The sequence below is a fragment of the Nothoprocta perdicaria genome, unplaced genomic scaffold (assembly GCF_003342845.1).
Source record: "Nothoprocta perdicaria isolate Ctin4 unplaced genomic scaffold, notPer1 scaffold_118, whole genome shotgun sequence".
Taxonomy (NCBI): domain Eukaryota; kingdom Metazoa; phylum Chordata; class Aves; order Tinamiformes; family Tinamidae; genus Nothoprocta; species Nothoprocta perdicaria.
The window spans coordinates 2,077,758-2,105,370 of record NW_020454294.1 but is presented as its reverse complement, the minus strand read 5'-3'; the positions used below and the strand labels follow the sequence as shown (position 1 = coordinate 2,105,370).

General features: G+C 44.3%; 2 protein-coding genes across 4 annotated transcripts in view; one reads left to right on the top strand and one right to left on the bottom strand.

Moving 5' to 3' along the window:
- Nucleotides 1-3,537: 3,537 nt before the first annotated feature.
- GPHB5 (glycoprotein hormone beta 5) lies at nucleotides 3,538-19,401 on the top strand. 3 transcript variants are annotated; one of them, XM_026053726.1, is made up of 4 exons: nucleotides 4,209-4,259; nucleotides 5,044-5,248; nucleotides 7,129-7,332; nucleotides 19,355-19,401. In XM_026053726.1, the coding sequence occupies exons 2-3, from the start codon at nucleotides 5,045-5,047 to the stop codon at nucleotides 7,315-7,317; spliced, it is 393 nt and encodes a 130-aa protein (XP_025909511.1). In that variant the 5' UTR covers nucleotides 4,209-4,259; nucleotide 5,044; the 3' UTR covers nucleotides 7,318-7,332; nucleotides 19,355-19,401. The 3 variants fall into 3 exon arrangements, with proteins under 3 accessions (XP_025909510.1, XP_025909512.1, XP_025909511.1); XM_026053725.1 differs by lacking the exons at nucleotides 4,209-4,259; nucleotides 19,355-19,401 and adding an exon at nucleotides 3,538-3,611 and having other exon boundaries at nucleotides 7,129-7,359; XM_026053727.1 differs by lacking the exon at nucleotides 19,355-19,401 and having other exon boundaries at nucleotides 4,178-4,259; nucleotides 7,129-7,359.
- Nucleotides 19,402-19,525: 124 nt separating this feature from the next.
- The window catches only part of RHOJ (ras homolog family member J), a 45,852-nt gene continuing 37,764 nt past the window's right edge, over nucleotides 19,526-27,613 (bottom strand). The window contains exons 2-5 of the mRNA XM_026053724.1: nucleotides 26,964-27,022; nucleotides 22,157-22,321; nucleotides 20,844-20,939; nucleotides 19,526-19,803 (exon numbers count right to left, since the gene is read on the bottom strand). Of these exons, the coding sequence (XP_025909509.1) occupies nucleotides 19,651-19,803; nucleotides 20,844-20,939; nucleotides 22,157-22,321; nucleotides 26,964-27,022 (473 nt within the window). The 3' untranslated portion in view covers nucleotides 19,526-19,650. The remainder of the gene's footprint in view (nucleotides 19,804-20,843; nucleotides 20,940-22,156; nucleotides 22,322-26,963; nucleotides 27,023-27,613) is intronic.

Here is a 27,613-nt window from a genome sequence, read left to right as displayed (position 1 = left end):
AAAGAAAGAATCTGGTCCTAATTATTTTTAGATGAGTTCATCAAATTACAATTAGCATATATAGCTTCCTCTCCTGCTTGGCAGACACAAATCTGACTTTCTGACTTGCTCCATTCTAAAATGAACTGTAGTCTCTCTTGGGTGCCCGTTCCTGGGAATGCTTGGGCAGCAAACTGTATTTCCTCAACCATTTCTCCATTTCTGTTTCTTTTGAACTCACAGTCACSCTTTCTGATATTGGTGAGAGCCAACTTTAACTCGTCCTTGTTTCTTATGCTGAGACTGACCCAAGTTCTGCTGCCTCTTTCTCTGCRTGTTCTCTCTTGTGTCTATTGCTCAGAAAACTCTGGCCTGGCCTACTTAGGCAGCCATGAGTTTCTTCCTGGCCTGCCAGCCACCTACRTGATTTTCTGCAACAACTTCTATATGGAGCTGCTCAGAATTACCAGTTTCCTTGATTGTTTCATTATATAGGAGATCCCTGCTCCTGTCCTGTGACCGATCCAATGTGAACTTCTAGGCCATTGATTCCCTGTTCCTATTTCACCTCCTTGTCTGCTTGTATGTGCTTCCTTTAACCCCCTTTTYGCAGTATTATCTCAGCTTCTTAATATCCTGTCTTTTCCATGCTGTCTTTCAGTTCTTTGCTTACACAAACTCTTTTTGAGATGACTCACCAGATCTTCACAAGCTCCGTTTTTCAGCTCCAAGCCGAGCTAATATCACTGAGGACAGCAGGAAGCTGGTGAGCTAAGAGCTGACATATTCTGTCCATTTTTTTTYCCACATCCCCTCACAATTTTATGAAAAGCTGCTGTTAGAGAGACTGAAAAATCTGGGGGAAAGCAGAACTTTGAGTTGCTAGAATGAAAAAAATCATGTTTTCTGAAACAAAAAATTTGACGCTTAATATGAAAAAAATATTTTTTTATAGGAAAACTTGTATTTATTTTTAAGTCAGAGCAGATAACTTTTTAAACCAACTTCAAATGCTTCACAAGACATTAACAACCATTTTTAGTATTGCATTCCTTATATATGGGCTCTCCCCTTTGTGCTCCTTATTTGGCTGTATCTCTCTCTGAGTTATGAATTAACCAGGCCAGAGGCAAATACACCGTGCCAGGGATATCCTGGAATTTATTGAAATACAAATAATCCTTGTGATGGTTAATACTTGGCAAAATGTGTAAGGACATGTTTGAAGCTGAAGGGCTCATAGTTGAGAGACAGGGATGGAACTGAAGGTCTCCTACATAACAGAGAATTTGAGTGTTGATGTTACTTAATCARTCTGGATAATTTTAATGCTGAAGCTTCATGCAGTGTGGAGGTGAATGGCACATAGCATTGCTCTGTTTTCCAGGCATGGGGGAGGAAATAGGGAAACCTCAGCCTTGAGTTGCACACAGAAGGCAATGTCAACTCTGGTACAAGAGGGAATTTAAATTTTCTATGAAAAATCACTGGTGTTTTTAGATCAGTGACAAGAGTTTGACTTTTCCCCTTGATGTCCCTATAGTGTGATCTGATTTTGGACCTATTGCCTTCTTTTCTCATATCCTCGTTGTTCCAGTGGGAGAAAAGGAGTCATGACATGTTTTGGAGATCAGCTCTATTTATTGGGACTTTCCAGGAATGCTGTGCTTTTCCCTGATTTTGCTTGATTTTAGTAGCAAACAAAATGTGGCACAGCTCAAGAGACTCTGGTGAGCACTTCTTTTCCAGTGTCCTTCTGGTGGGTCCTCACTCAGGGCTCAAGAACTTTTCTACCAGGAAGGCTCTGTGAATAATGATGAGCAAGAATATTCCTCCCCCACCTGCTTGATTTTGGTGTTTTCATGTTTTTTTTTTCTTTTTTTTTTTTTTTAGGAAAAATTGTATTTCTCACTTCTTCGTTCCTCCTCTCACACAATAAAGTGTGAGCCTTGATATGGATCTGCTGTGCTGCCACATGAACAATACATGGTTAAAACAATAAAACTTTGGGGAGAGAAAAAGGGGAGAGAAGGGGAAGAAGTAAGGCTATGATCTGGTTGGGTGGTACTGGCTCAGACACCATCATCCCATAAGCCCAGGTTAGACTCTATTGCTGTGAACCATCTCTTGTGTATACAAAATGTCCAGAGATTTCACATGAGGTTTCAACAGAATTGCTTCCCTTCTCCACTGCTTCCAAGCACCATTTCCTAATGAAGACAGCAGAAGCACAACTCAGAGGTAATGTCTGTGATAAGTTGGCGTGTGTGCATGTCACCTGTGTCATTTACTGACCAGGACCATATAGTAAGAGGTAAAACAAACAGGCATTGCTTAAATCTGGAAAGTAAAGTAAAACAAGCATTTTGTGATACTGTGACCTGATACTGTGACCATAGTTTTGCTCTGGACCTTGGAAGTGAATCAAGGGCCCTGTTTCCTAGGCCATACTGCAGTAGGACTGAACACAACTCACCCAAAATATGCATTTGATTTTCAAAAGGTAAATTAACTGATGAAAGTCTTTGTGTGTGTGTGTGACTTCATATTCTGGACCTCATACATACATGTTTGTTTTTTTTTTTTTTTCTCAACTTTTGTTGGATGAAATTTGTTCTTCAATGTTTTCGATTTTCAGGGCTGGATTGTATCACTGTGACTTTGTTTTTTAAACAGCAGCATCCTGAAGGGTCTGTAGTCACTGGCACTTATTTTGCCTTTCCTTGGTGTGCCTGGGACTTGGCGGATGGAGCAATGGGAAATCATGGTACAGCTGGGAGCTGGTGTCTGGACAGTGAGGGACCTGGCTTCTGTGTGAGCATATGGCTGCACTTCTCAGTCTGCTTGTGTTTCATGGTCTTGCTGCCAGTAAGACCTTTACAATACTAAGGTTCCTCAGCCACCTTCTGTCCTATAAAGAGTTGAAGGTTTTATTTGCATGGTGAAGGCAATGGACATGATTTCCAGAGTTCCTTTGCACAGTGCTGTTTACTTACGTGACAGCTGCCTGACTAGTCAAGAAAATTTCTCCTTTCTTTGCAAACTCCCACCTCCTGCCTCCATCCTTGCCCTCGCTTGCACAGAGCAGCTGAAAAAAGAAGGTCTTATGCAGTTAACATAAATGCAGGGTTTTGTTCACACAAATATTTGCAAAGCCTTCCTTCAGGGTGTTCACTCATGGCTTGCTAAGTAGGGGGTGATGATTATTTCCGTGCCAGCCTACAATCTTCTTGCAAAGGTGTTGCAATTTCACTATGGAAAAGAAGATCTGTTTTGCTCCAAAATGTTCAATATTTCACTCAAATTATGTCACTCACCAAGACACTCCTTTTGTTTCAGGGATTGTGTGATGAAACTCTACCCTTTCAGCTAACCGCTATTGGAAAGGAGAGGCTTGATTTTTGAGTGAATGTCTTTGATGTCTTGGGTAGTTTGAGGAAGCATCTGTCTGTATCTTGCCTTGACTGACAAGACCCTTTCTATAAATGTGAGCRATTAAGTAGCCCAGTAGCAGCTGCTAAGGAAGGAGATTTGCTGAGCACAAACTTGTGTTGGTCTGCTCCTATTCCTCTGGCTCTGAAACAYCACCTGCAACTTTAACTGCAAAAGGTGATCTGACTCTGACACATTAGGTGAGTGTACATCAGTTTGCTCTGTCATGGTTCCTGCTCGTGAATAATGCAGTGGGTTTTGCTAAAGTGGTAAATGTTCGATTTGCTCTGCAGTTTGTCTCCTTTGGTCTCAAATATCTGCTATTGAAAATGGGAATTTTAATCTACTCTGAAGCTTATGTATAAACATGTGCTTATTTAATCATGTGTGAGACTGTAGTATATGCATGGCCATATGTGAAGGGCTTACTGTAGCAAACCTCCACGTACTGATCCAAAACTCTGCTTTAGCAATTTTAAGTGTTTGGGGTAATAGGAGCCTAGAGGAACGAACATCAGTCATCCAAAAAGAAGGAGCAAGTTCATCTGACTTAAATCTATCAGCTGAGGACACAACCCAAAGCTCAAAAGAGTGTGTGCCAAATTCAGTAGCTGATCTTCCCTCCAAGTTAAACATCAAGTCAGAATTTTGTAGGTGAACATTTTTAAATGCAGTGCAAGTGTGTGAAGTGTAGAATGATCTTGTGGCTTTGGGCTTGAGCTGCTCTCCATTTTTTTTTTAACAGAGAAAGCTGTACCAGAGACACTGCTAACCCTCTTCACCAAAGTTTTAAAACAAAAAGACAGCAAGTATCAGAGGGACTTGGCTAGTGGTGTGTGGGCTTGGAAGTATGAGAAATTAAAACCCTTTCTGGTTCCCTTGGCCATGTCCTTTCTTGTCTACCTAGCTCTGTTCAGGGCTTAGCAGCTATGGCTGGGTCTGAGCTAGGAGGGTTGTGTGTGACAGAGGGAAACTTGAGGTTGCTTCAGCTCTCCAGCTGCAGCKCTAGGGGTGACCAGTCAAGGACTCTGAGGGTTGGAAATGGTAATTCAAGTGTCAAAATCAGTCTTTGGGRGTGTTTGTCTTTCTCCAGAGGACAACTTGGAGTATAAAATCAACGAAAACTGGCTCCTGACTTAGGCTAAAATGTAAGCAGGATAAATTCAGGACTAGAGGCYGTCATCGAAGTACGTGTGACATCTGCGGGCCTAACCCTGCTAAGTGGATGGAGCTGCAGCTCAGCTGCTTGCTCCACATGTGACAAGAGAGGGAATCTGCCAGATCCCTACTAGGATGTGTGGACAGAGCCCTCCTGGCTGTCACTGCCAGATCAGACCTGCCAGTGACCTACACTGACTAGATGTGTGTCCCCGGGGAGGGCAAGTAAAGCCTCTTGCTCTGGTACAAGCTCAGAACAGCTTAGTGGGCCTGGAGAAGGGCACTTGTGTGTAGCTGGTGGCTTTACTGCCYGGTGGGGATATCTTGCAGGACGCTGCTTTCTCTTGCAGACCTTTCCACTAAGCCTCTGTCCTGTGGGGAGTTAGATGATCCCTCATTCCCACAAGTGCCCCTCTTGTGGACAAAGACGGGCCCCCTCTCACAGTTTCCTCGCTTGCCTCCGCTCTGCCTCAGGATGAAGCTCCAGCACGTGGCCCTGGGCTCTCTGTCGCTCCTGCTGCTCGTGGGCTGCCTCGGCGGCCTCAAGCCCTCCGGCATCAACCTGCGCACCTTCGTGGGCTGTGCYGTGCGGGAGTTCACCTTCCTGGCCAAGAAACCCGGCTGCCGGGCGCTGCGCGTCACCACGGACGCGTGCTGGGGCCGCTGCCACACGTGGGAGGTGAGCGTGGCGTGGCGGGGAGGGCGGCCCACTGGCATGGGCTCCTCTGGGGGAGATATCCCTTAAACCTGGCGCCTCCCTACAAAGCAGCGGGGAACGTGGCCCCACGGGGCCACCATGACCCCCATGGGGCCACCATGACCACCAAGAGAAGGTGGCTCTGCTCCTGGAGGAGCTGTGGTGGCTTTCTGAGGATGAAGACAAGGGCCATATCCCCCTCAGTCACCACCTCATGGCCATCGCAGTCAGGCACTTTGCTGTGCATTGTTCCCTTCTCCCATCTGCTGTCTCAGAGAGATGAGCACCATGTGACAATATTAATGAAGCACTTATGTAATACTCCTATTGTGCAATTTGAAAGCCTCTTACAGCTTAAACACTTAAAGAGAAAAGGCCTTTATTGCTTTACTGGAAGAAAATTCCCTTGAGATTAAGATGGAGTTCCCAATTGATGGGTAATATATTTTGTTCCGAAAAGCAAATCCCAAAGATAATGTCTGATTTCTAATTTAGTCCTGTTTTAAATCACAGYCCTGTGTAAACACAAAAGAGCTAGTTTGGGAGCTTGGAGCGGGAGCAAGAGAGAACGTAAGTCAGTCTGCACACATTTCAGTGAACAAATTTCTGCCTAGCTTCACCTTTCTTCCACTCAACTGCTCAAAGGACCTGACCCAAATCAATGGATTCAGGGAATCTTCCAGCRACTCCAGAGGGATTTTGTCCACATAAAGGCAAGGGCCCTCTGCAGCTGGAGGAGCCAGGGCCCATGTGCTGATTCTCACCTTCCTCTTTCACTGCTTTAGTGGGCAAAGACCTGGCTGCCACATGTCCCCTGTTGAATAAGGGTCCTTCAAGGGACCACTTTGCTGCCCCATGGCACATGCTCCCTGAACAGCTCAGCACCATCCCTTACTGTACTGCAAATACCACTGGGAGGTCAACTAGCTAAATGCATCTTTTTGGAGGCTCAAACAGCTTCTAAAAAGGACTGTGATATGTGTGAGTGGAGGGATTGATAAGAGGAAGGGTGTCTGAATGTCTCCCTGCTAGGATATTGCCTCTACTATTTTATTTTCTTCCACCCTCATTCTCTGTTCCTAGGGTGAGTTCTTCATGTGGATGGAAAAAAAATTAAAATACCTCCTGGCTGTGTTAGCTTATGCTCTTTCCATCTGAACAAGGGAAGGGATTATAGCGGCTCCCATTCCTACCTGTCTTGAACCTCTTTGGACTTTCTGGAAAAAAAAATGGGGCTTTTGTCAAGAAAAAACTCACTTTTTTTCCTCAAAATATTGCTACCGTTACAATGCATGGGAGTGTGACTTTCAGAGCCTTCAGGGTCCCATCCTTTCCTGCTGCCTAAGGTCAGACTGCAGCCGTCTCTGCTACTTGTGTGTGTTGCTGGTAGGACGTGCAGTCTGACTGGGAAGACTGGCCTGGCTGAGCCCCCATCACCATTTAGCACCTGGAGGCACCTCTTGTCTTAATGGCAGCTTGTGCAAGCAGAAGGGTTTCCAGCTGCAAGCATTTTCTTTGATGAGAAATCAATGCTTTTGGAAGGAAGCAGCTGCTTTTGGCAAGCATGTGCATTTGGTTGAAACACTATTATTATGCTAAAACCCAGCTTTTTGGATAAGCCCTTATTTTCCTTCAGGCGGCCTTAATGGGAACCTTAGATGAGCACGCATATGCACATCCACCCACTCCTCTGATGGCAGCATCCCAAAAACCAGGTGTTGAAGGGTGCAACCTAAGAATTATTTCCATAGTCCTTTCTATCTTCATCCAGTGGCTCCTCTATTTACTCTGAATCCCTTTGAAGGTACTGAGACTCTGGATGCTTTTTCTTGCTTCTTGCCTAATGCCGCATTTCTCTGCAGAAACCAGTGCTGGAACCGCCTTACATTGAGGCTTACCATCGTGTCTGCACCTACAACGAGACCAAGACGGTGACAGTGAAGCTGCCCAGATGTGCCCCCAACGTGGACCCGTTTTACACCTACCCAGTTGCCATTCGCTGCGACTGTGATGTCTGTTCCACGGCTACTACTGAATGCGAGACTGCCTGAGCTCTCCTTTCCCAGGTCTGGCTAGGAGGGGTCAAATTCTTCCCTGGTTTTATACCCCTGCCATCTCTGGCATTCCAGGGGTTGTAAACCAGGCCAGAATTTGATCTGTATATCTAACATTCCTAATCACTGACTTTTGGGGGCATACRAGGCTTAAATTGCCTCTCCCCATCCTGCTGCTTAAAGTATGTAGAGATGTAGTGTGCRGCCTTGCAACAGCAAATCCTATGGAAAAAATAATTGGTGCAGTTTCCCTTCCCTACAGGTATTTTGTAGTATGCAACTTGTCTTTCTGCAGAAGAGGAAACTTAGTACGAAGGGATTATGATCTGTGTAACAACCTCTTTATCCATTTCTGCTTTTCACACCTTTCCAGGAATGTGAAAGAAAAAAAGCGATGTTCTCCATGCCCTATCACTTCTTCTTAGACTGAGGTCTGTCAGGAGTAGCTGTCAAAGAAAAGGCCTTAAGGCCAATGAAGTGGAAACTGGGTGTTGAAATTACAGCCTTGAAATTAGGGAGAATGCAACAAAAGCCTTGACTCAGCAAGGTGTGTAAGCTGGCAATCAAGGGTTTTACTTAGTATTTGTGGAGTCACAGTTAAGCATGTATTTCAGTGATTTAATTGGAGCTATTAAACTGAAAAAAAATCTTGTCTTGCAAGAGATTTTTTTTTTTTTAAAGAAAATGTGATAAATCTGTAAAATCAATCATCCTTCATCTGTCCAGGGATAAGAGAGGGTCTGATTCATGGAAAATGAGAGACTCTGCACAGCCTAGGGAGGCTCCCTTGACCATTTCCAGAACTAAACAGGTGATAAACCCAAAATACATTGGTCATGGATGGGCTTTAGTGAGACCTGGCTGCTGTGGCAGGAAAAAGGGGCCATGTAGGGCATTCCCATGCTTTCCTGTGCCTCTCAGCTYTGTGAAGGCCTGCTCCTCTGAAGGAAACATGCATGGAGAGCCATGAAAGAGTCAGGAATGCCCTCAGGAGAGCTAGGGAGTTGTGACTTTGATACCTCCAAATGTGGACAATGTGGGTGGGACAGATACTGGACAGGGAAGACAGCCAGTCATGCTGAAGGATGGTTTGCACCTTCCCAGACCTACTGTTAATAAACTGGGGAACACTTGGGCGCTGCTATGACAGTCCTCCAGTGACTACAACCCCTAAGTGCCTTGTCCTCCCATTCCCAGATGGAAAAGGTCAGATCTCTGTTCATCCCTGAATAATACGGGAATTTGGGGAAATCATGAAAAATTTGCCAGGTAGCCTATAACACAAAGACAACTTCTCAGATAGCTGTGAGGATCCCTGCTCTGAATAATATCAGCACCTGCATTCCCATCTGGTTAAGTGCCTTTCTTTCTGAAGTAATCTCCTGCATTTCCAGGTGAAATTATATCCCTGAAATTTCTGTGAGCATCCTGTCCTCTATAAGACAATTTTTTTTTTCTTGTAAACTGTAAAATACTMATTTCTGTAACTTTTTTTTTTGTCTGTGGAATTGCAAAAGCCACACTATCTGGGTAAAAAACAGGTGATTTTATATGCCTGCCTGCTGAAACTCCTGAATAGAGAATGTTGTGTTAAACAGCAGCAGTAGCAGTTTTCTGCTGATGTTGATGTTAAGAGCCTTTTCAAACATACTTGCATTTTGTATTGGGTTGCATCTCACAATCTCTCCAGTCTTGTTATTGTTCTTGCATCACAACTATCATATGAGATCTACAAATTATTTTCTGTATCCTTAATAAATGCAAAAATTGTAGTATGAGAGCAGTTTAAACAATGAGTCCCTCTTGTTAGAGGCTTCTCACTTGGAATATGTATAAGTTGCTACAAACTCTGTCCCAGAGATGTGAACACCTGCAAAATATCTCCCCGATGCTGCTGTGAAGTCATTTCCTTTGCTGAATTTCTCTCACAGAGCTTGACTGTGCTGCAGCCCCAGGACTAGGATGAGGGTTAGAAAGGGGCAAACTTCCTTCCTTTGCAGCCAGCAGGAAATAAGGACTGTTCCTGGGTATCGAAGGCAGCAGAAACTTGTCCAATGTTTAAAAGAAAACACTCCTGGGTGGAAAGGAAGGTTTTGACTGAAGTGGTGACAGCCAGATAGGGTCAGTGCAGGGGGAGTGGGAAGAAGGTACTGCCTGGAACCAAGCTGATATTTCTAGATGATGTTTTAAGGAGMAAAGCAAAAGTGAAGGTGGAAGCTGTTTGTGTGCTGTAGGTGACAGAAGCACTGCTAGTGCCAGGGACCACCAGCCCAGTTCTCTAGAATATCTCTCTTCATCGAGCAAGTAGGGCACCCTGCATTAAGTTTCAGGAGCCAGCTTAATTCTTGCTGYTAATAGCTCCAAATCTGGGCTCTTTCAGAAGCTTTTACCCTGCAGAGTCACAGTGTTACCTTCCCACCAATTTCAGCACTTCAAGTCAAGTCTTCTGGCTTCTGCATTCTTTTATAGTACAGCTCTGATGTTATGTCCAAGTCAAAATTTGTGGGCAATCAAAATAGCCTATATGGTCCACAGGGTGAGAAGACCCTTTCCGATGCTGCCTTCATCTCCTCAGGGGGGCCTTAGATCTCTTCAAAGCCATTGATTTAAATCCCTCCTCTTCTTCCCACCTGTCTGTGGCAATTGCCCTAAATTGATCAGACAAAAAGCAGCAGTCAAAATCCTCATAAATTGCAGCTTCTTCAAAGTGCAGTTTAATATGATTCCACAACCCCAAACCAAAGAAATTTCACTCTAGATTTATAAAGAGTACATGACTTCTCTGGGAGAACTGTCTTTGCAAAGCAGGGCCAGAAAGGCTCTGCCTTCTTCACAAAGCTTTGGTGTTGAACCATTCACAGATGACTAGTGGCAAAGCAGTGGATTTCTTCACGCCTCTCTCTTCTGAACACTGGACAYGGTGATGGGGCTTTGCTCCTGCTGGAGATCCGCTGGTCTTGAGGTTCAACTGCCCCTGCTCCCTTGTAGCAGATGCTGCATCCARCCAGGATGGCTGATTTCCAGTCAGAAATCAGCCAGGAGGATATTTCACCTCGTCTTCAAAGGCAAAAAACTCGCAGCAAGAGGGAGGGCAGGAAGAGGCTCCAGACGAATGTTTCCTGCCTTGGCTGCCTTGTGTTCTGGAGGACGGATGGGGCAGGCAGCTCCCTCCTGTTCTCATTGTGCACAGAAAAACGTAGGAACTGTCACCCTGGCTCCGAGCAAAGAGCCCTCTAGCCCAATATCCTGTCCCAAACAGTGGCCAGTAGCGGGTGCTCAAGGAAATGTGTAAGCACCGGAGCCTGTGCAGAGGTGTCCTTCCCAAATTATACCACCCAGCTTTAGCAGGCAGCAGATTAGGGACTATCTGCCCTGGAGGATGTACTTGACACCTAGTTATGAAACACTGACATACCTGTCGTTCACACAGCTGCCTCCAGGACATGATGTGACCTTAGTAATTCTGGTGACTATTGCCAGCTTCCTCTGGGAGTAGGTAAAGAAAATGTATCCTAGGCCACATGCCCTGAGCTTTTGAATCGTCCTGATTATAGTAGCTGGTCATTTGGGCTGCGATACTTTTGCTTTTTATAGGAATAGACCCTTGCAGCCCTTTGCCTTTGCCCTGAGTGTGAGTTCCCCTAGGAGAGGCTGCCTCAGCCTGTAGARGTTCATGAGGTGGGGAGGCCTGGCAAGTCTGAGGAGAGTCTCTTTATCTGATGAAATTTGCTTTAGCCCGGTAACTACTAGGGGATTTCTTCACCGATGATGGGATTTATGGTCTTAATTTGAAGAGCAGGCTAGCTGGTCTAGACATTTGCTTCTGGTCTGGAAATCAATGGAAAGGAAAAGCTGGGTAACAAAAGCAGCAGCCTTTTCCTTTTTCTACATCTACATCTTGGCACTGAATCCCTGGAGGAGCAGGACTGACCATGGTCTTGACTCCAGTCCAGCCCTTAAGGGCTTTCTTTCCTAGTCTCATTTCTTCAGCCCTTTATGCATTTCATTTCCTCTTCAGCCTCCCCTGCTCTGTCTATTGGGATGGAGGTTACAAAACTCCTCATCTTCCTCATTATCAGTGTTTGCTGGGAAGTATTATTACCCATGTGTTAGGTTTGTCAGTGAGCAACAACTACCCTCAAGCCTCCTAGTGCTTGAGCTAGTGCTTTCCCTAGGTGCTTTATCAGGAGAGCTCCAGCATCTCCCAGTACCTCTCAAACTCTCTCTCTCCAAAAGACTTCAAAAATTCACTCTGGAGAGAAAAATTTCCTTTCATGGTGCTATGATATCACAGTGGAGACCTCAAACACTAATTCTAAGTACCTTTATTAAAAAAAATAGTAATATTGTGTCTGAAGGAGCAATGAACCAACTATCTTAACACTKTTGGAGAATGAGAGGCTAAAAACCACCCTGCATTGCTCGGGGGACACTGAAAGGTGCTGGTGCTTCCCAGCCACTCTGAAGCAATCCTATGTGTGTGAGCTTGTATATCCCACCCAAAATATCCTATAAGATGTAAGTGACTCACATCTGGAAAAATCAATAGAGCAGCACACCTTCTCCAAATGATGCTGTCAAAATACTTAGTAACACATTTATTTTGTTAAAACAAACTATGTACAATAGAGGATATTAATGTGCAGTTATAATATACAATAATTACATGTTTAAAAGAGGATAAGCAAATGAGTACAGAATCATGTGCTGTAAATAGAAAACTAATACTGTTTACGTGTTTTTTTTTTTAATAGCAAAACGTAATTGCTGGAAAACTGCATTTCCGTGGTTTGAAATTTTATTGCTTTGATGTGAATTTTGAAGATTTGGTTTAACTTTGCAAAAAATAATATGCCATTCAAAGGTCAGGCATAACTTTCTAGTACTATTCCTTTGGTTTAACCAGCCCCATATTCCAGAAATATTGCACGTTAAATTTTTTACGAGAGAAAAATTCAGTTGTTCTTGTGGAGTGAAGAAAAAGAGTCTTTTTTTTAACCTGCTAAAAACTGTTAAGTCCTGGTTTGTGCTGAGGTCAATGCATTGGCTTCTCAAACAAACTCCATTAAAATAACTTGTTTCACTGTTAATTTTTTGTAATATCAGGGGAAAAAAAAGACAGAATTTTCTTGTCTTTGTGTTCTCAGGGAGGCAGTGAGATGCTTGCGTTTAACAAGTGCATCACCATCGTAGCAGGTAAAGCTGGATTCAGTTATCCATGCACTCGATGTCCACTGAAGGGCCAACTCCCTGCCCCTCGCCAGCAGCCTCCCTCTCCAATGCCTTCCCAGGCAGAAGGTGCTGTGGAGCACTGGGATCATGTCATCCACAGAGGGATCCACAGAGGCATCCACCTCTGAGATCCACAGAGGCCTCTCCGAGCCCACGAGCTGGACTCAAGCACCCTGTGTCATGCCCTGCTCTGTAGCATTCCCCACCATGACTCCCCACCTGAGGTTACTTCTGCTCATGAGCAAGAAGACATTGCCAACATCTTTCCTCTTATAATAAGTTTTAGATTGTGGCTTATTAATGGATTGGTATTTACAAGTTTGGGGAAAGTCTGGGCTTGTTTGGCCCACTTGCCCARTGCACATATGGGCTAGAGCAGTTCTGCCAGGTTGGCATTGCTGTCTCAGCAGCTCCGTGTTTCAGGGAAGTACATGGCAGCCCTACTGTGGACATGGCTTAAACCCCAACTGCTTGGACGGGCTTCAGACAAAAATTGCTACRTGCCTTCAGTACAATTAGCTGTTGTGCTGAGAGACCTGGAGACTGTGGACTGGTGACAGCTGTTGGCTCCAAATTCACCAGAGCTGGTACTATGGGATGCTCAGACTGATACTTGGCCAAAAAAAAAAGATAAAAAAAATTAAATCTGGCATCTTCAATGCTACTAGGATGAGATGAAATAAAAGGAGTCAGCCAATCAATGGAGTGTCAAATTCAGCAAATTTGCCTATTCCTTTTAAGTGTTTACACTGTTAACATAATTGTTTTCATCTTCAGCTTCAGTAGTGGTTGGAACCAGAAATTTTATATACAGGCTGCAAAGCCGAGTTCAGCTCAGCGAAGCCTCCAGATGCCTAACTTCTGCTAGAAGTCAACAACCAGCAGCCAAAAGGTATAAAACGTTCTTGGAGCTGGCTCAAGGTGTCTGCTCAAAGCTTGGACAGCCCGAATAATAGGGCAGAAAAGGAGGAAACTCAACAAAGAAATTCTCAAATGCTTTCTGCATTAATCACATGTGGACTCCATCGAAATTTTCCATTGTCTCTGTGAGAATCGAAATGAAGCCAAAATACAGCATCTTTAAAAATGCTGCCCTAAAATTGTAGTTAAAAGAGGCAGCCAAACATTGCCTTATGGTCTGTACGTTCTGAAAGAGAGTGGGGATCGTCCTCAGAGTCTATTTTTGCTGGCAGATAGTTTCAAAGTCGAAGAGATTCCTTGCCATTGACCGTAATTCGTGTGATTTTTTGCTTATATCTCTGTGATATGTAGATTTGTCAGCTCATTTTCTAGTAAMAATGCGGTTCATAGACATGAGCAGGAAAATATATCCTTGCTTGGGTTTCTGAAAGCTTTAAGTGAAAATACAGAATAGAATTTAAAGATTTTTCATGGTAGTTATGGGAGTTCCCCTAATATCTTAAAATGAAATTCAACTTTTGGGATCAAACYGCTTGAAAGTGGTGCTGGGCACTGATTTTACAGCACTCCTCTGAAGCAGAAGAATAGATGCTATTTTTGGTCAATCATTACTCCTAGTTGGTGTTTTTTCCCACCTTATTAATGCAGTAATGTTTCTATTAATGTCTTGTTTTGCTAGGTGAGGAGAGTTTAGATCACAAGGCATTGCTGAATCTGGTGGGAGGCTTCTTCCTGCCTTCAGAGTATCTTTATTCCCTACAAGGRAAGTCAGTATTTATAATAGGCTTTTTGTCTTCATTTTTACACCGAGCAAAAACGTGTCATCTGTCATAGGTAGCTCTGTGCTCACCTGCTGTCACAGCAGACACTCCTGTATTTCTGCTAGAGTTGTGAACCATTCTGTTCTTTCCAGGTTTCTTTTTTCAGCAGCATAAAAYACATTACAAATTCTCTTTAGGGGAAAGGAAAACACAGGGAGCAAAGCACATGCAGCCAGACACCTGTGTGCTACCTCCTTGTTGAACAAATGGTCTGTGGGCCAACATCAGCATATGTTGCGTTGCTTTGGTGGAGCAAGCAAATGAGCTTTCAAACAAACCTGGCTTGAGATGAACTGCTGCCATTACAATTTAGTTTTAATCCGGATGGAGTTCAGTGCCGTGAGCCAAGATATGCATGCTGTGCCACTGTGCAAAAAAAAGGCTGCAGCAAAGGGCACAGGCTACCAGAAATAAGCTGCATAAGCAATTTCGTGTCTGAATTAGAGGGACATTTTTGTTAGAAAGCAGCTCGGTGCAAACACATCTGCTAGGCACATGCTGTGAGTGTAATTGGCCACTGGGTTGCTTGCTATGTACAAGCCTAGGTGTGATGAGGGGAGGCAGCAGCAGAAATTATTTGCAAGCATTTCTGCAACCTTTTCCAAGCTCCTTCTAAGGAGCTTGAGAAATTTGAGACTTCTAAGGAGTCTCAAATTGKGTCTCTGGAGTCTGAGAACAATATCTTGGATGAGGTCTTTACAKCTTGCTTTCCATGGGAGCTGAAGCTCATGCATCTTTATCAACAGGCAGTGGCCAGGAATGAAACTTCCCCTCTGTACATGGTGGAGATTTTCCTATCCCCGAGGCGGGCAGTTCAGATCCTTGCTTGGAGTTTGCTGCAATGCTTCTTTCTGGGGAATTGCACTTGATTTGTGTGGTGACATACTCACAGCTTGACTTCTTTCCCGGTTCATTACTTGTTTCCTTTCCATTGGGCTGCCTTGGAGTTTGCAGTTATCTGACAGATTGTGGTGCTGGGCAGCACGGACYGGGTAAATTGTACATGGGAAGGCAAAATCTCTGCTTTTGGGGGGTACACAGGTCACCATTACCACTAAAGGAGCGAGAAGAGCTTTTGTTGTAGACTGAGTACATGGACTGAGTACACTSTTCCCTCAGTGAGGGTCCCTCATTCACATGAGAGGTACCACTATGACGGAAGGAAACACAAGGAAGCTGGAGGCACTTCCTTGTGAAGTAAGGGCCTCTGTGTCATGGCAAATGTGTAGTTTCATTGCATATGAAGATGCAGACTCTCTCTTGGCTTGTTAATGGTGCAGAAGGTCAGCATCAGGTCCCATGCTTGGGTAAGCCCATGGAAAGATTCACCTCATGCCATTATCATCAAGGTAGGGCCTAATTCAAGGCAATAGGTTACAAAAGTTTTTTGTCCATTGGTCTAATGAGACAGATTGTTCTTTTTGAGCTATATGCTACTATGACAGGGGGTTTTTAAAGGGTAGGGAGAGAAGAACTGAGAGTGTTGGCCCATTTGGACAGCCAGGGTGAGCTTCTTGGCTTGAAAACTGCTCCTGGAGGATGCACTTACATTGGATGAAGACTGTTTGAGCAAATGGTCCTTCATGTCCTCTCCTGTACTCTCCCAATCTTTCCTGAGCTCTGGGAAGCACAGGTTGAGCTGTGGAAATCTCTGTGGAACTTCCTTCAGGTCCAGATGGAAGTGGTGATATGGCACAAGTCACGTTTTAACAAAGATCTGGTGGGAAGTGATTTCTGTAGGTATTTTTAGTGAGATAACAAGTCTCCAGTGTATTGATATTCCTTGTAGAAGTCTGTATGGAAACCCTTTGAGACCTCATTCTATTTGTAACTACTAATTAAGGCTAATGGATCCTGTTAGAACATTAAGATTTCCCAAGAGGCCARAGGAAATGGGTTTTCTGGGATCTAGCAGATTTTTCAAAGTTTTGAACRTCTTGAAATGAAAGCTGCCTCCTAACAAATGTATCTTGGGAAAGACTTTGACATCAGTTGCATTAAGGAGACATCATCAAATAGGTTCCTGGAAAAGTTTATTCATTTTACAGCTCACCTAACTCTGTTCCTTTGAAGATGGAAACAGGGTTGGATTTCCAACTAATGTTACAGGGAAAAAAGAATCCTTTTACCTGGCAAACATTTACTGATTTTTTTTTGTTCCTAAAAGTGCATAAAAATAAGCAGCAATTTCTCCATTGTGCGTTATGCCTGTGCTTGCACTATGCCTGCTTTTTTGGTGTCTCTGAAAATATGCTTTGCTGCCTGTTCACGCACTGTGTGTTGGCTTTTAGGAAAGATATATGTATGATTTCCAGACAGCCAATGYGTCTCCTATAGTGCACCTACAACATATTTATAAAGCCCTTTGGCCTGGGCTGTTCCTCCCTTCCCAAAACAACAGTGTAACAAGGCAGATCCTTATACAAATACCATGTTTTATGGATAAGTGTGTATACAAGATCTAACACAGGAATAACACAGTTTGAGGGACTTGTGTTAATGATGCCCTTTAAAAAATATTTATTTCTATTGGCTGCAAAATGGAAAATAAATTGAGTGCAGGAGCTGTTTCTCAGTGGATTTTGTCCACTCTCCTATTCTTGCAGTGGTTGGTCAAATTTTGGCTACTGTCAGCTAGAAAAACTTACAGCTGTCCTGCTTCACCACCTTGATAGGCTTGACTTTGTACGTGCACAAAAAAACCTGCTTTSCCTCAACATTTTGTACGTTCATAATACTTTTCTATCTGTTTTTGATGCAATGCAATGATTCATTCAGAGTTCTGTGGCTTAATACATTATGGTAGTAGCATTTTAGCTCCTACATCACAGTCTATTTTTTTTGTTAATTTTCTTCAAGCAACTGCAGTTATATTAATGCTATAACTGCCTATTTCCTTTCTGATTTAATGTACCTATCCTCTGCTATCCCATTAGTATTAATAGGCACCCCGACACTAGGCGGCACACGAAAAATGTCATTTGATTGTTTGTGGCTTTCTCCGATGCATGCCAGCTTTGCTATATTGCCCTTTTCCAATGTGTTCGTTATTCTGTGATAACCTCAGCTGTCAGACTTGGTTTTTATCTCCTCTTCTTTTTGTGAAGCTAGAAGAGTACCTGTCAGCTCCAAGCTGAGTGTTTGCATTGCACTTCGGCTAACACAGGCTTCACTTACTTTACCCAGAGACTTGTGTATACGCTAGCACTTCACAGCAACCTGAGTCAGGTGCAACAAATAATCGACCTATTTTATTTCCACTGAAGTAAATGGCAGCATAGAGAAGCTCTGACACTTTTCTCTGAAATCTGCTGAAAGCTTTTTTCTTGGTTTTTTTTTTTTTGTTTTGTTTTTTTTTTCTGATAAACTCCCTATATGTTTTTGTATTTAATTCTCTCCTTGCTTTACTTGTGCTCCTCGGATATCTTTGTGCACATTACAGTGGAGGTGGCTGCTCGTGTCCCAGCTGTGTGACTATTCAGTGACTATTCATTGCCATGCTGGAGATGGCAGCATAGAGAAGCTCTGACACTTTTCTCTGAAATCTGCTGAAAGCTTTTTTCTTGGTTTTTTTTTTTTTGTTTTTTTTTTTTTTTCTGATAAACTCCCTATATGTTTTTGTATTTAATTCTCTCCTTGCTTTACTTGTGCTCCTCGGATATCTTTGTGCACATTACAGTGGAGGTGGCTGCTCGTGTCCCAGCTGTGTGACTATTCAGTGACTATTCATTGCCATGCTGGAGATGGCAGCACAGCCTTCACAGCACCAACTAACTCCTTCCTCAGCCCTGTCCCCACTCCGAGCTCTCTTCTACTCACCTACCTATTTGAGGTAAGTGCCTGGGACACAATAAAACCAAATATAGACTCTACTCAGGGCATGCCAACAGTAAGGAAATCTTGCTTTTTTCTGTCTTTGATTTATCCCAACTTGGTTTTCGTCTGTGCTAGTGTGCAGAGACTGAGTGGGTAAGAGCAACGGGACAGTGGCTCAAAACTTGATCACGTTGGTGTCTGCCTGGATGTGTATTGGGGTGTCTGATTSGGTTTCTGCTGGGGTCCATAGGAAGCAAAAATTGTGCTGGAGTGAAAGGAGGAGCTTTGATCCATAAAATCCCTGAAGGGTTGGCCTTGCTTTCTCCGTGCTCTCTCATGGAAGAAGGTCCTTCCTGAGGACCACAGTCCTCTTAGACAGCACTTGTAGTAAGGAAGATTGGAAAACAGGAGTAAAAGAAGACCAGTGGGGAAAAAWGTGGCAGGAAAGSCTATAGSTAATGGACGGGTTTTTAGCTGCTGYCTGGTASATCAGCATGACATTTGGCTTGACCTTTGGCTTTTTTTTTCTGTTTTTTGGTTATTTTGGTCTCTTGGGTGAAAAGATGTGGAAATCCAGCTGCTCTGTACATAAAATCTGCAGTTGCCTTTACAATATTGTCCTTTAGGTTCTCAGAGGGGAAAGGAGCACTGTTCCACTGTGGCATTTCATGTCTAAGGCAATATTCTTTGGTGGCAGGATTTCTTGATTTCAGTATGCTAAGGCAATAGTTTTTACTAGCTCTGCTCTCTTCTCCCAGCTTATGGAAACATGGCTCAGCCTGAACATTTGCTTGTAAAAATACAGTTATTTGCATTTTTTTCGTTGTAAGAACATTCCTTAAGTCTGGAGGTAAATGTTGATCTGTTTTGATAGCTTGGGTGAAGCGACACATGGACACTATGAAGATTCACTGTTGAGTGGAAAAAAACAGCAATCGCTCCACCTTTACTTTCATGTAGTTTGAACAACCTAAAGTATATCCTGAACTAGCAAATCTTATAAGAAAAGTAATTTAAAAATACATCGTACATATAGTGTATATCTTACATATTAGAAATCTACAGATCTCCATGTGCTTTCAGTCGATTCAGATTCATTTCCTAAGTAGGCTGAGTTCCTAATTTTCATCAATCCTTGCTTAAGGCCACAAACAGAGTTTCTCTTGTTTCTTTTACAACGTTTAAATCTTTTTTTTTTTCATTTTTTTTTCTCTTTTTTTTTTTTTTCTTTTTTTTCCACACAGCACCTTCCCCTTATTTCTAAGGCGAAGACTCAAGCAGGAGCAGGCATCCTGATTTATACTGGCTCGGCACAGGCTGCAACAGGCTGCACACAGCTCTGGAGGATTAGGAAAGCACATAGTCATAAGTTGGCCTAGCATGATACAGCTCGGAGGTGTCACAGAACGGAGGGCTCCTCTTTGGGTAAAAAAGGACCCCTTTCTGGTCATGTTCCCCGTTTCGGTGGCCTGTGACCTTCATTGCCTTTCTAACCTGCTTGGTTTCATTGGGCTCATCTCGCTCTTCTTTTCAGATGACTTCACGCGATGGTGCAGCAGCCACGATGGTGGCACTTCGCGCAGCGCTTCTTCTTCTTCTTGGGGTGGAAGATGGTGAGGATTGCTTCGTCGAAGACKGTTTTAAGGCCTTTCTGCGTGAGGGCTGAGCACTCCAGGTAGCACTGAGCTCCAATCTTAAAGAGAAAAGAGAAAATGTGAGTCCACATAATCTTGTTCCAGCACCTTTGTCCATGCACACGCTGCCTGCCCAGACCTTTAAAAACAAGTCCAGGTCCTATCTCTGTTTCATTTATGATTGCCTAAGTGACTGAGGGACAAGACCAGGTCACCCAAGAGAGGGAGCGGGAGATGCACCCGTATGTCATCACAGGAGCAAGATGTGGAGCAGGAATTCCCAGCCAACCCTTCAGGTCACTGTCTGAGCACCTCCTGGGCCAGGAGTTGGGCCTCCTATCCACATAACAAWGGCCTTTGAGGAGGTGCTGGCTGAGGGTGGGTCGGTAATCGATCACTGTCTGAGTCCCTTGTCTCTTCTCCKGCCCTGTGAGGAAGGTGTAGTAGCACAGAGACCTTCCAAGGCCTTTCKAGACCTCTGTGCTACTACAAATTGCATGGTTGAGATAAACAAGAAGTGAGATAAATGAGAAGAGTAAATGAGAATCGAGTTGTCGGTGTTTTTGTAAGGGATACCTCTGTCCCKGTGCTATTGCTACCAAGCATGGGGAAATGCACTTAGAGGCTGTTAAATCAAACATAAGCATATGAGATGCTATTGATGCAAATGTCTCATTTAGGTAGGAAACAGGCTGCTGTGGTTCCTATACTCGGTCACCGGTTGGTGGGATTTAGGAGCAGCTCACAGTTTCTCAGCAGCATAAGAAAAACTGAATATTTGCYTTTCCAGCCTCTATTTTTCCACCACCCCAGAGTAAATAACCAAGATTGCAGTATTTCCCAGGGCTTTGCCTAGGGTAAGGTAGGCAGTGAAATTTGCTACCCCTTTGCAGCCTGTTGTCCCAGGCACCTTGCTTCTTTGCCTATGGCTTGTCAGGATGCTCAGGAGTTGCATCCAAACCCAGTGAGTCCGAATGCACACCGTGGTCTCTGGGACCAACCAGGGACCYCGGAGGAATCCATCATTAGCAAAACAAAACATAAACCAACATAAAGCCTGGATGAACTGGTCTCACAAGACCTCAGAAGAAGACGTTACCTCTTTGGCTAGCTTCACTCCGTGCTCGTAAGTGAGGGGTTTCTCCTTCATGTAAAGCAGCCGAGCCAAAGTTTTGGGATCATCACGAAGATCAATCTGGTAAAAAATACATAGGTCTTGTACTCAACACCGCCTTGAGGTAATACTTAAAACACAGCCTTGCAAACCCACAGGCTCCTTCTGCCCTCCTGAGTTCAGAGGATACTTCAGAAATGGACATGTGTTTTCCATTTGTTTTCATATATATTTTCTAGTTAACATGACTTAGTTTTACTTAATTGGTTATTGGCCTCTTTAGAGGCCACAGCTCAGATACTGCGGTATAGTAAAGACGTGGCATCGTGCTTCTTCTCAGTGCCTTGTGCAATGCCATCTTGGAAAGAGCCTGGAAAAACTTGGGCTGTGTTATAAAAGGAGGTTGCTGGGATCCTGCACTGCATCAGACATAAAATACTGTGACAGACCGGACAGATGCAGCTCAGGATCTGACTGGCTTGAAACAAAATCTTTTATTTCTATGGGAAAAATCAAAGTGAAACATTCTGGCATTTTGAACCYACCCATTTTCAGAGTATGTTCCAACAAATAATACTAATACTTTAAAATGGATGTTTTAGATTATTACAGCATGGAAAACAAAACCTGTGTTTGAATGTTTAGACTTTCCTCCAGCATGAAGATCCTGGTTCTGATCAGGACTTGATCTGTTTCACTAACTTGGCTTCAGTTTCTGTCCGATGTGGTAGTGTTTGGACATTTCCCAGAGCACAGTATCTGGGAAAACTTGGAAAACTGCTATACTGGTCTCTGGCCACTCTGTGTCTTGGAAACAAGTCCTTGTTTAAAGAATTCTTGATTGATTCATTCATAGGTTTTACGGCCAAAATAAAATGTTTTGATCGTTTAGTCTAATAGAGCACAACAAGGATGGTGACTTAGTTGCTGCGGTGTTGATCTGAAGAATGAGGGAGGCTGTTTCCTGCCCATGTCTCTAAGTCGGTGGAGTGGTTAATTGTTCTTAAAACTTGGTTTGAGGTTTGGTTCTGCTTCTAAGCCATAGTCTTGAGTACATATATATATTTTTATCCCATGGAAGGCCTGTCAGAATTCTTTTCTCCCTATGCATATTTGCTCTTTGGTAGCATAAGAATATCCACTTGGGTATAAAAACAGGGATCAGCTATGTCACTGCTGATGTGCATGGTGGGACACCTGCATGCTGGCTTCCATTCACAATCCCTGATTTTCCCTGATTATCAAGCTCGGCTGAATTCCGCATGGGAAGTGGAAGAGCTGCTCCCCCAGGCCCATACCTGCGTTCCTATGAGCACGTAAGGCACGTTGGGCATGCAGACCTTCAGCTCGGGAACCCACTCCTCYTGGACGTTGTGGTAGGAGGCAGGGTTCACCACGGAGAAGCAGATGAGGAAGACATCCGTGTTGGGGTAGGACAAGGGTCTCAGCTGGTTGTAGTCCTCCTGCCAGAGAGGGAAGGYGAGTGCGTGAGCGAATGGAGAAGTGCAGAGCTCTTCATGGACAGGGCAAAAGGGCACGTTGGATTCGTGCCTGTGGCCCATGTGTTATTTGTGGTGATGATGATGGTGAGGTGGGTAATGATCAACTCAAACAGCCACCGTCACTGGTGGCCTAATAAAAAATGGCATTTGGGTGAAAATCAATCTTGAGGTTGTGTGTGTGCTTGCCTCAGCCGTCAGGCAGCACGAGAGTGGCCTATGAAATGTTATTTGTCTCTCACTGCTAGCAAATATTTGCACATCTAGAGATTTTATGTTAATATTAGGGATGTCATTAATATTAGCAACGTCTTCTCATTGTAGTTGAGAAGAGGGTGGATTTTCTACCAGCTGGAAGAGCATCCGTGCTGGGCAGTGAACTGCCTTTGACCGCTGAGTTTCAAGCAAGAACGTGGGTCCCTTTTCCGGCTGGAGATTTAGGGAGCGAGGAGAGGTGTTGCAAACTGTGTGAACTGGGGACCGGCCTCCAGTGAGAGCACATGGAGCTGCAGCTGGTTGGTAATTTTCTGCTGCAACTTTTTTTCTGCCTGTCAGAAAATTTCAGCACAACAAGACAGATGCTTGTAGTGGGGATACACCTGTTTGGAGCACTCTGTTTTTTTTTTTTTTTTTGAGAGGTTCAGAATTAAAAAGGGGGACAGAAGCACAAAGTGGGAGGGTAGGAAAGCGTAATTCGGCGTATTGTCAAACTTACTCCAAGATGGGCCTCTGGCTTAGAGCTGCAGTACTCCTGGCAAKCCTCTAAAATCTCAGCAGCACCAGCAGTGCTGGTCATAATTGTCAGAGACTTCTGCCTGGGCAATTTTGCTTTACTAATAAAGAAATAGTGGATAGTCTGAATTTGAGATGGGGAAAAGGCTAAGCCTCCCCGAAGGAGAAACCAGAGCAAGATTATGTCACCATGTACCCATGTTAGGTTCGGCATTGCTTCTGTGTTCCCTTGGTTGAATCAACAAATAAGAAGGCTTTAATTACTAGAAGTTGAGCTGAACAAAGGCTTTTTTTTCAAAATTTATTGTTCACTAAGTGGGCAATTTTAAGGTGACCCAAATGACTTTTGGATAGACAACTTGTTTCTGGAAAATAATAACAAATTATGTCAACACATTTTGCCCCAAACTTTTCAAAAAAAGAAAAAAAAAGTTATTTCTGGGGGAAATTTAAGAAATATCTTAAACTACAAACAAAATATTTTGAATTGAGTGTCTGGAGCAGTATGACAGGCAAATCCACGAACTCATTTGCTGAATGTCCCTTCTCCCAGAKTCACTTCCACAGGAAGACTATAGCTCCAGTTAGCGCCTCCAGCCTCAGACCCACAGCAGTTTGCAGCCCTAACTGCATTATTTCCCAACGAGCTCTGTACAGTTTGTTTGATGATACTTTTCTGACTAGGTTAGTTAAAAATCATTCTCTTTGACCCAGCTCTGTGCAATAGTGCAAATTTTCATGTGGGGCAATTTCATTTGACAGAGCCTTGTCCRGGACGTGGGTCCTTCAGTGAGGATTTTCCCTCGATGCATATTCCAATATAGCTCTGTACATTGAGCAAATTCAGTAATACAGGTGATCTAGGCCATTTTTTAAAAGTTGACTGGCCCAGTGTCTTTTCAGCGGCAGAGAATGCATTGACTTGAAGAATGATTTATATGACAAGAGCATCTGAAGAATGATTTATATGACAAGAGGAGGTGTTTGGGCTTATCAGCTTGAGAAAGAGTGGTACTCCATGCATGGGAAGCAACAGGAAATGAAAATTGAGAGGTGGGACCCGGAGCGATGCAGGCAACGCGGAAGGGGAACAGGCAGAGGAGGAGATAACACAAAGGTAGGAGGTGACACCTAGCTCCTGGCTGGTGAAGTAGGGGAAACAAAGCAGATGCCAAGAGAACGGGATTGAAGGAATTATTACATTATACTAGCAGGGGAGGTTTATGTGGATGCTGCGGGTGAGGGAGGCCTGGCATTATGCCTCCCTGATTAGGGGATGTTATTTTAACTGGAACATCGAAGCCTATGACTTCTCTAAGATTAAGTGTGCTTGCACCGCAGGGAGCATGGGCTGATACCAGGTGCTTGGCATTTTCTGTGTTTTTGGCGTAATCTTTACAAACCAGCCTCCTGAAACAGCCACGCGGTGGCAGCAGACCCTCGAGGAATTGTTTGTGGGGTTTTATTTTTGAAGGAAGGGATCGGCTAAATACATCCAATTTCAATATTTCAGATACGCTCGTCTAGAGGGRCTGTTAAAATTACACACTCAAAGCCAGGAGCAGCGCTCTGCCTGGTGGCAGCAGCTGCTTGCAGAGGCGCTTGTTTGGTTGCATAATTTCATTTTTGCCCGTTCCTTGGGTGCTCCTAGCAAATCCTTTCCGGGGAGGAGCGTTCCCGGGCGGTGCTGGCAGCATGGAGAGTTATGTAAGTGATGGGGAGGGTGAGGTGCTCATGGCACAGGGGAGCACGACAGGGCCCCAGGCCGTAAACATCATGCCCAAGAGCAGAGCTGGGGCTCCCGTGTCATCCCCGTCTCCCTGGGCTCCAGGGAATTTCCAGCGATATCGCATGAGGTTCCCATCCCTTCTAGCATCTGCTCCAGCATGAGGCTGGTAATGGACCCTGTTGAGACAGGACCCGCAGGGATCATCTAATACTGGTGAGCTGTTGAAGCCGAGCAGCCTGGCAGCGCTCGGCACAGAAGTGCAGCAGAACTTGTTTTCCTTAAGCTGCTGCTGATCCCTGTCCCTGCTTCTCTTCCTGCCGTGCCAGCCCTTTAAAGCACTCCACACCTGAGTCCAGCTTGGGGGAAAAAAAGAGGCTTTCCTTCCCCTCCTCCTAAGACTTCTTGTGCCAGGGATGCAGAAAACCAGATTGCCCAGGTCTGGGGTCTCTGCCAGCTCTCCCTTCGGGCTAACAGAGGGTCCTGCTGCAGGAGTACATTTTCCAATTGTTCTTGCATTAGCATATGTTTTATAGCATAGTAATGTCAAGTGCTATTTTGGGCTATGACTTCACGCTAATGTCTCTGGAAAGCCACGCAATGCAAGGAGAAGGCGGGAGGAAACAACCCAGATGATCTGTCATTGTAGCTGGAGCATGTGGGAAGAATCAGACTCCATGGAGATACAATCTACTCATCACAGGGTGATTCATGCACTGAGTTTTGCCTAGATGACCATGTTGTCTGGACTGAGATGTGGCCCTGACAAATTAGGGATATCACTCAAAAGCAGGTGGTGCCTTGGCTAATTTGAGGCAGGAGATGGCAAAATGATTGTCAAGGAACARAGGGAAGAGTGAAGTGTGTCAGAGAAACAGATTTATGTTTCTTTGYGCTCAAGAAGGAAATAAGAGGATGCATTGCTGAGGGTGGCAGGTGGAACAGCCATACAAAACAAATTAAAATATGACAGAGCACTGAGTATAAGCTAGTCTCATTTGCAGTGGTTGCATTACTCTTGAATCGTGGCAGATGCAAGTGTGTGTTGAGCTCTGTGTGTTTTAAGACCTATGGCCTGTATAGGCAGAGTAGATAACTGATAGAGATAACTGAACACCTGTGCAGTACAAGGACTTGGGTCATATTTTGGGGTGGACTTTTAGATCACCTGCGTGGAACATGTAAGTAGAAAGGGTGGTTGGACTGTGATGAATACCAGACTACCATGAAGTTAACCATGGCTGCCCTCTGATAGGAATAAATGCAAAACAAAAGGCAAAAGGGCCCCAGTCCTGTCAAATGTAGATTTGTTTTTACGGGTGGCCTGTCCTCATGCAGTTTTTGACTTGGTACAAGCTATATCTTGTAACAAATAACAAGTTATATCTTGTAATGAATAACTGCAAGCACTGGGGTCTCCTCCTGCACTCTTCATGCCTGGTGTGGCAGACTTGTAGACAGGAAAGTGACCTGAGAGCAAAGCCTGGCACCCAGAGCTGCTCTTTCCCAGGAGGGCAAAGAAGTTCCCCAGACCTCTTCTGTTTCCTCTTCTGCTCTAAGCCCTACCATCTGCAACCCTGTTCCCTTCCCTCTTGGTAGCCCATAGACCAGAGGTCTTTGCAAGCTGGTTGTGGTACCACACTGCATCAGCCTCTGGGCAGTGGAAAGGGTAAAATCCTTGTAGATTGTGCTATATAAGTTAGTGTTGGGAGTAGAGGCTGCTATAATTGACGTTCTTGTCCCGGCAGGGGGATGCTGAGATGGATGCCAGTCTGCTGCAGTTACCACTTAAAAAGTCAATAGCTGTTGACTGATAGCCTGATGCTACATTATATTAGTTTTCTGGCCATGGAAGCAGGAATATTTCACTGTATGTCTGATGCCAGCATGTGGTAACTGCAAGAAAACACTGACTTTCTATAAAACATGGTACCTGCACTATGGGTTGGATGTATGGATAAAARACAAGCTAACCAGGCTTTATTTTTTGATTAAGCAGATGCTTAGAGGGATAGGGAGGAAAAGGAGCGTGCCAACATGTGCCAGGATGATGACCAGCTTCTGCTGCAGATGAAAGAAGGACACAGCTTAATTTATTGCTCATGCTCAGCACAATTAGAAACTTTTAAATGCTTTGCAGTAATTTACCTGCCCTGCAGTGTCATAAAGTCCCAGCAAGTGCTGTTGTCCTCCTACAGTCACAGTTACTGAAAGAGAGAAACAGAGAGAGGCCGGTTATGAGAGTGCAAAAGAGAAGATTCGTTTTGGTACTTCTCCATATTCAGATGCTGATCCGTGCTTCCCAAACCAAGCTGATTCAGCCCCWAATGAGAGCAACCTGAAGTCACAACAAAAGCTGTATGCTGAGCTCTTATTTCTTAGCAGAGAAGTATTTCTTAGCAGCCAAGTCAGATGAACCACCCAAACTGCTGCTACTCTGATATCCAGAGACCACAGGACTTTTGCTTATGTCTATGCAGCCACCATCTGATCCCACTCGGTGCTGGAAATCCCAAGGAAATGGTTCCTGTCCCACCCTGCGCCTGCTGGAGTATGTCTAGTTTTGATTCTCTCAGAGGGCTTTTTATTATTGTATTTGTTCTGGGTGGTGAGGCGTTAGGAAGTGGGTGGTGTTTGAGTGGTCTTGGTGGAGCTGTGTTGCCTCCCAGGCCATCTGCCCTTTCAGCACGTGGGGCCCTGTATTCACAGGTGAAATGGTAGCTCTTAGTTATGTATGGTGGGTGCTTAGAGGGATGGAGAGGAAGAGGAGTGTGCCAACATGGGATGGGATGTTGAGC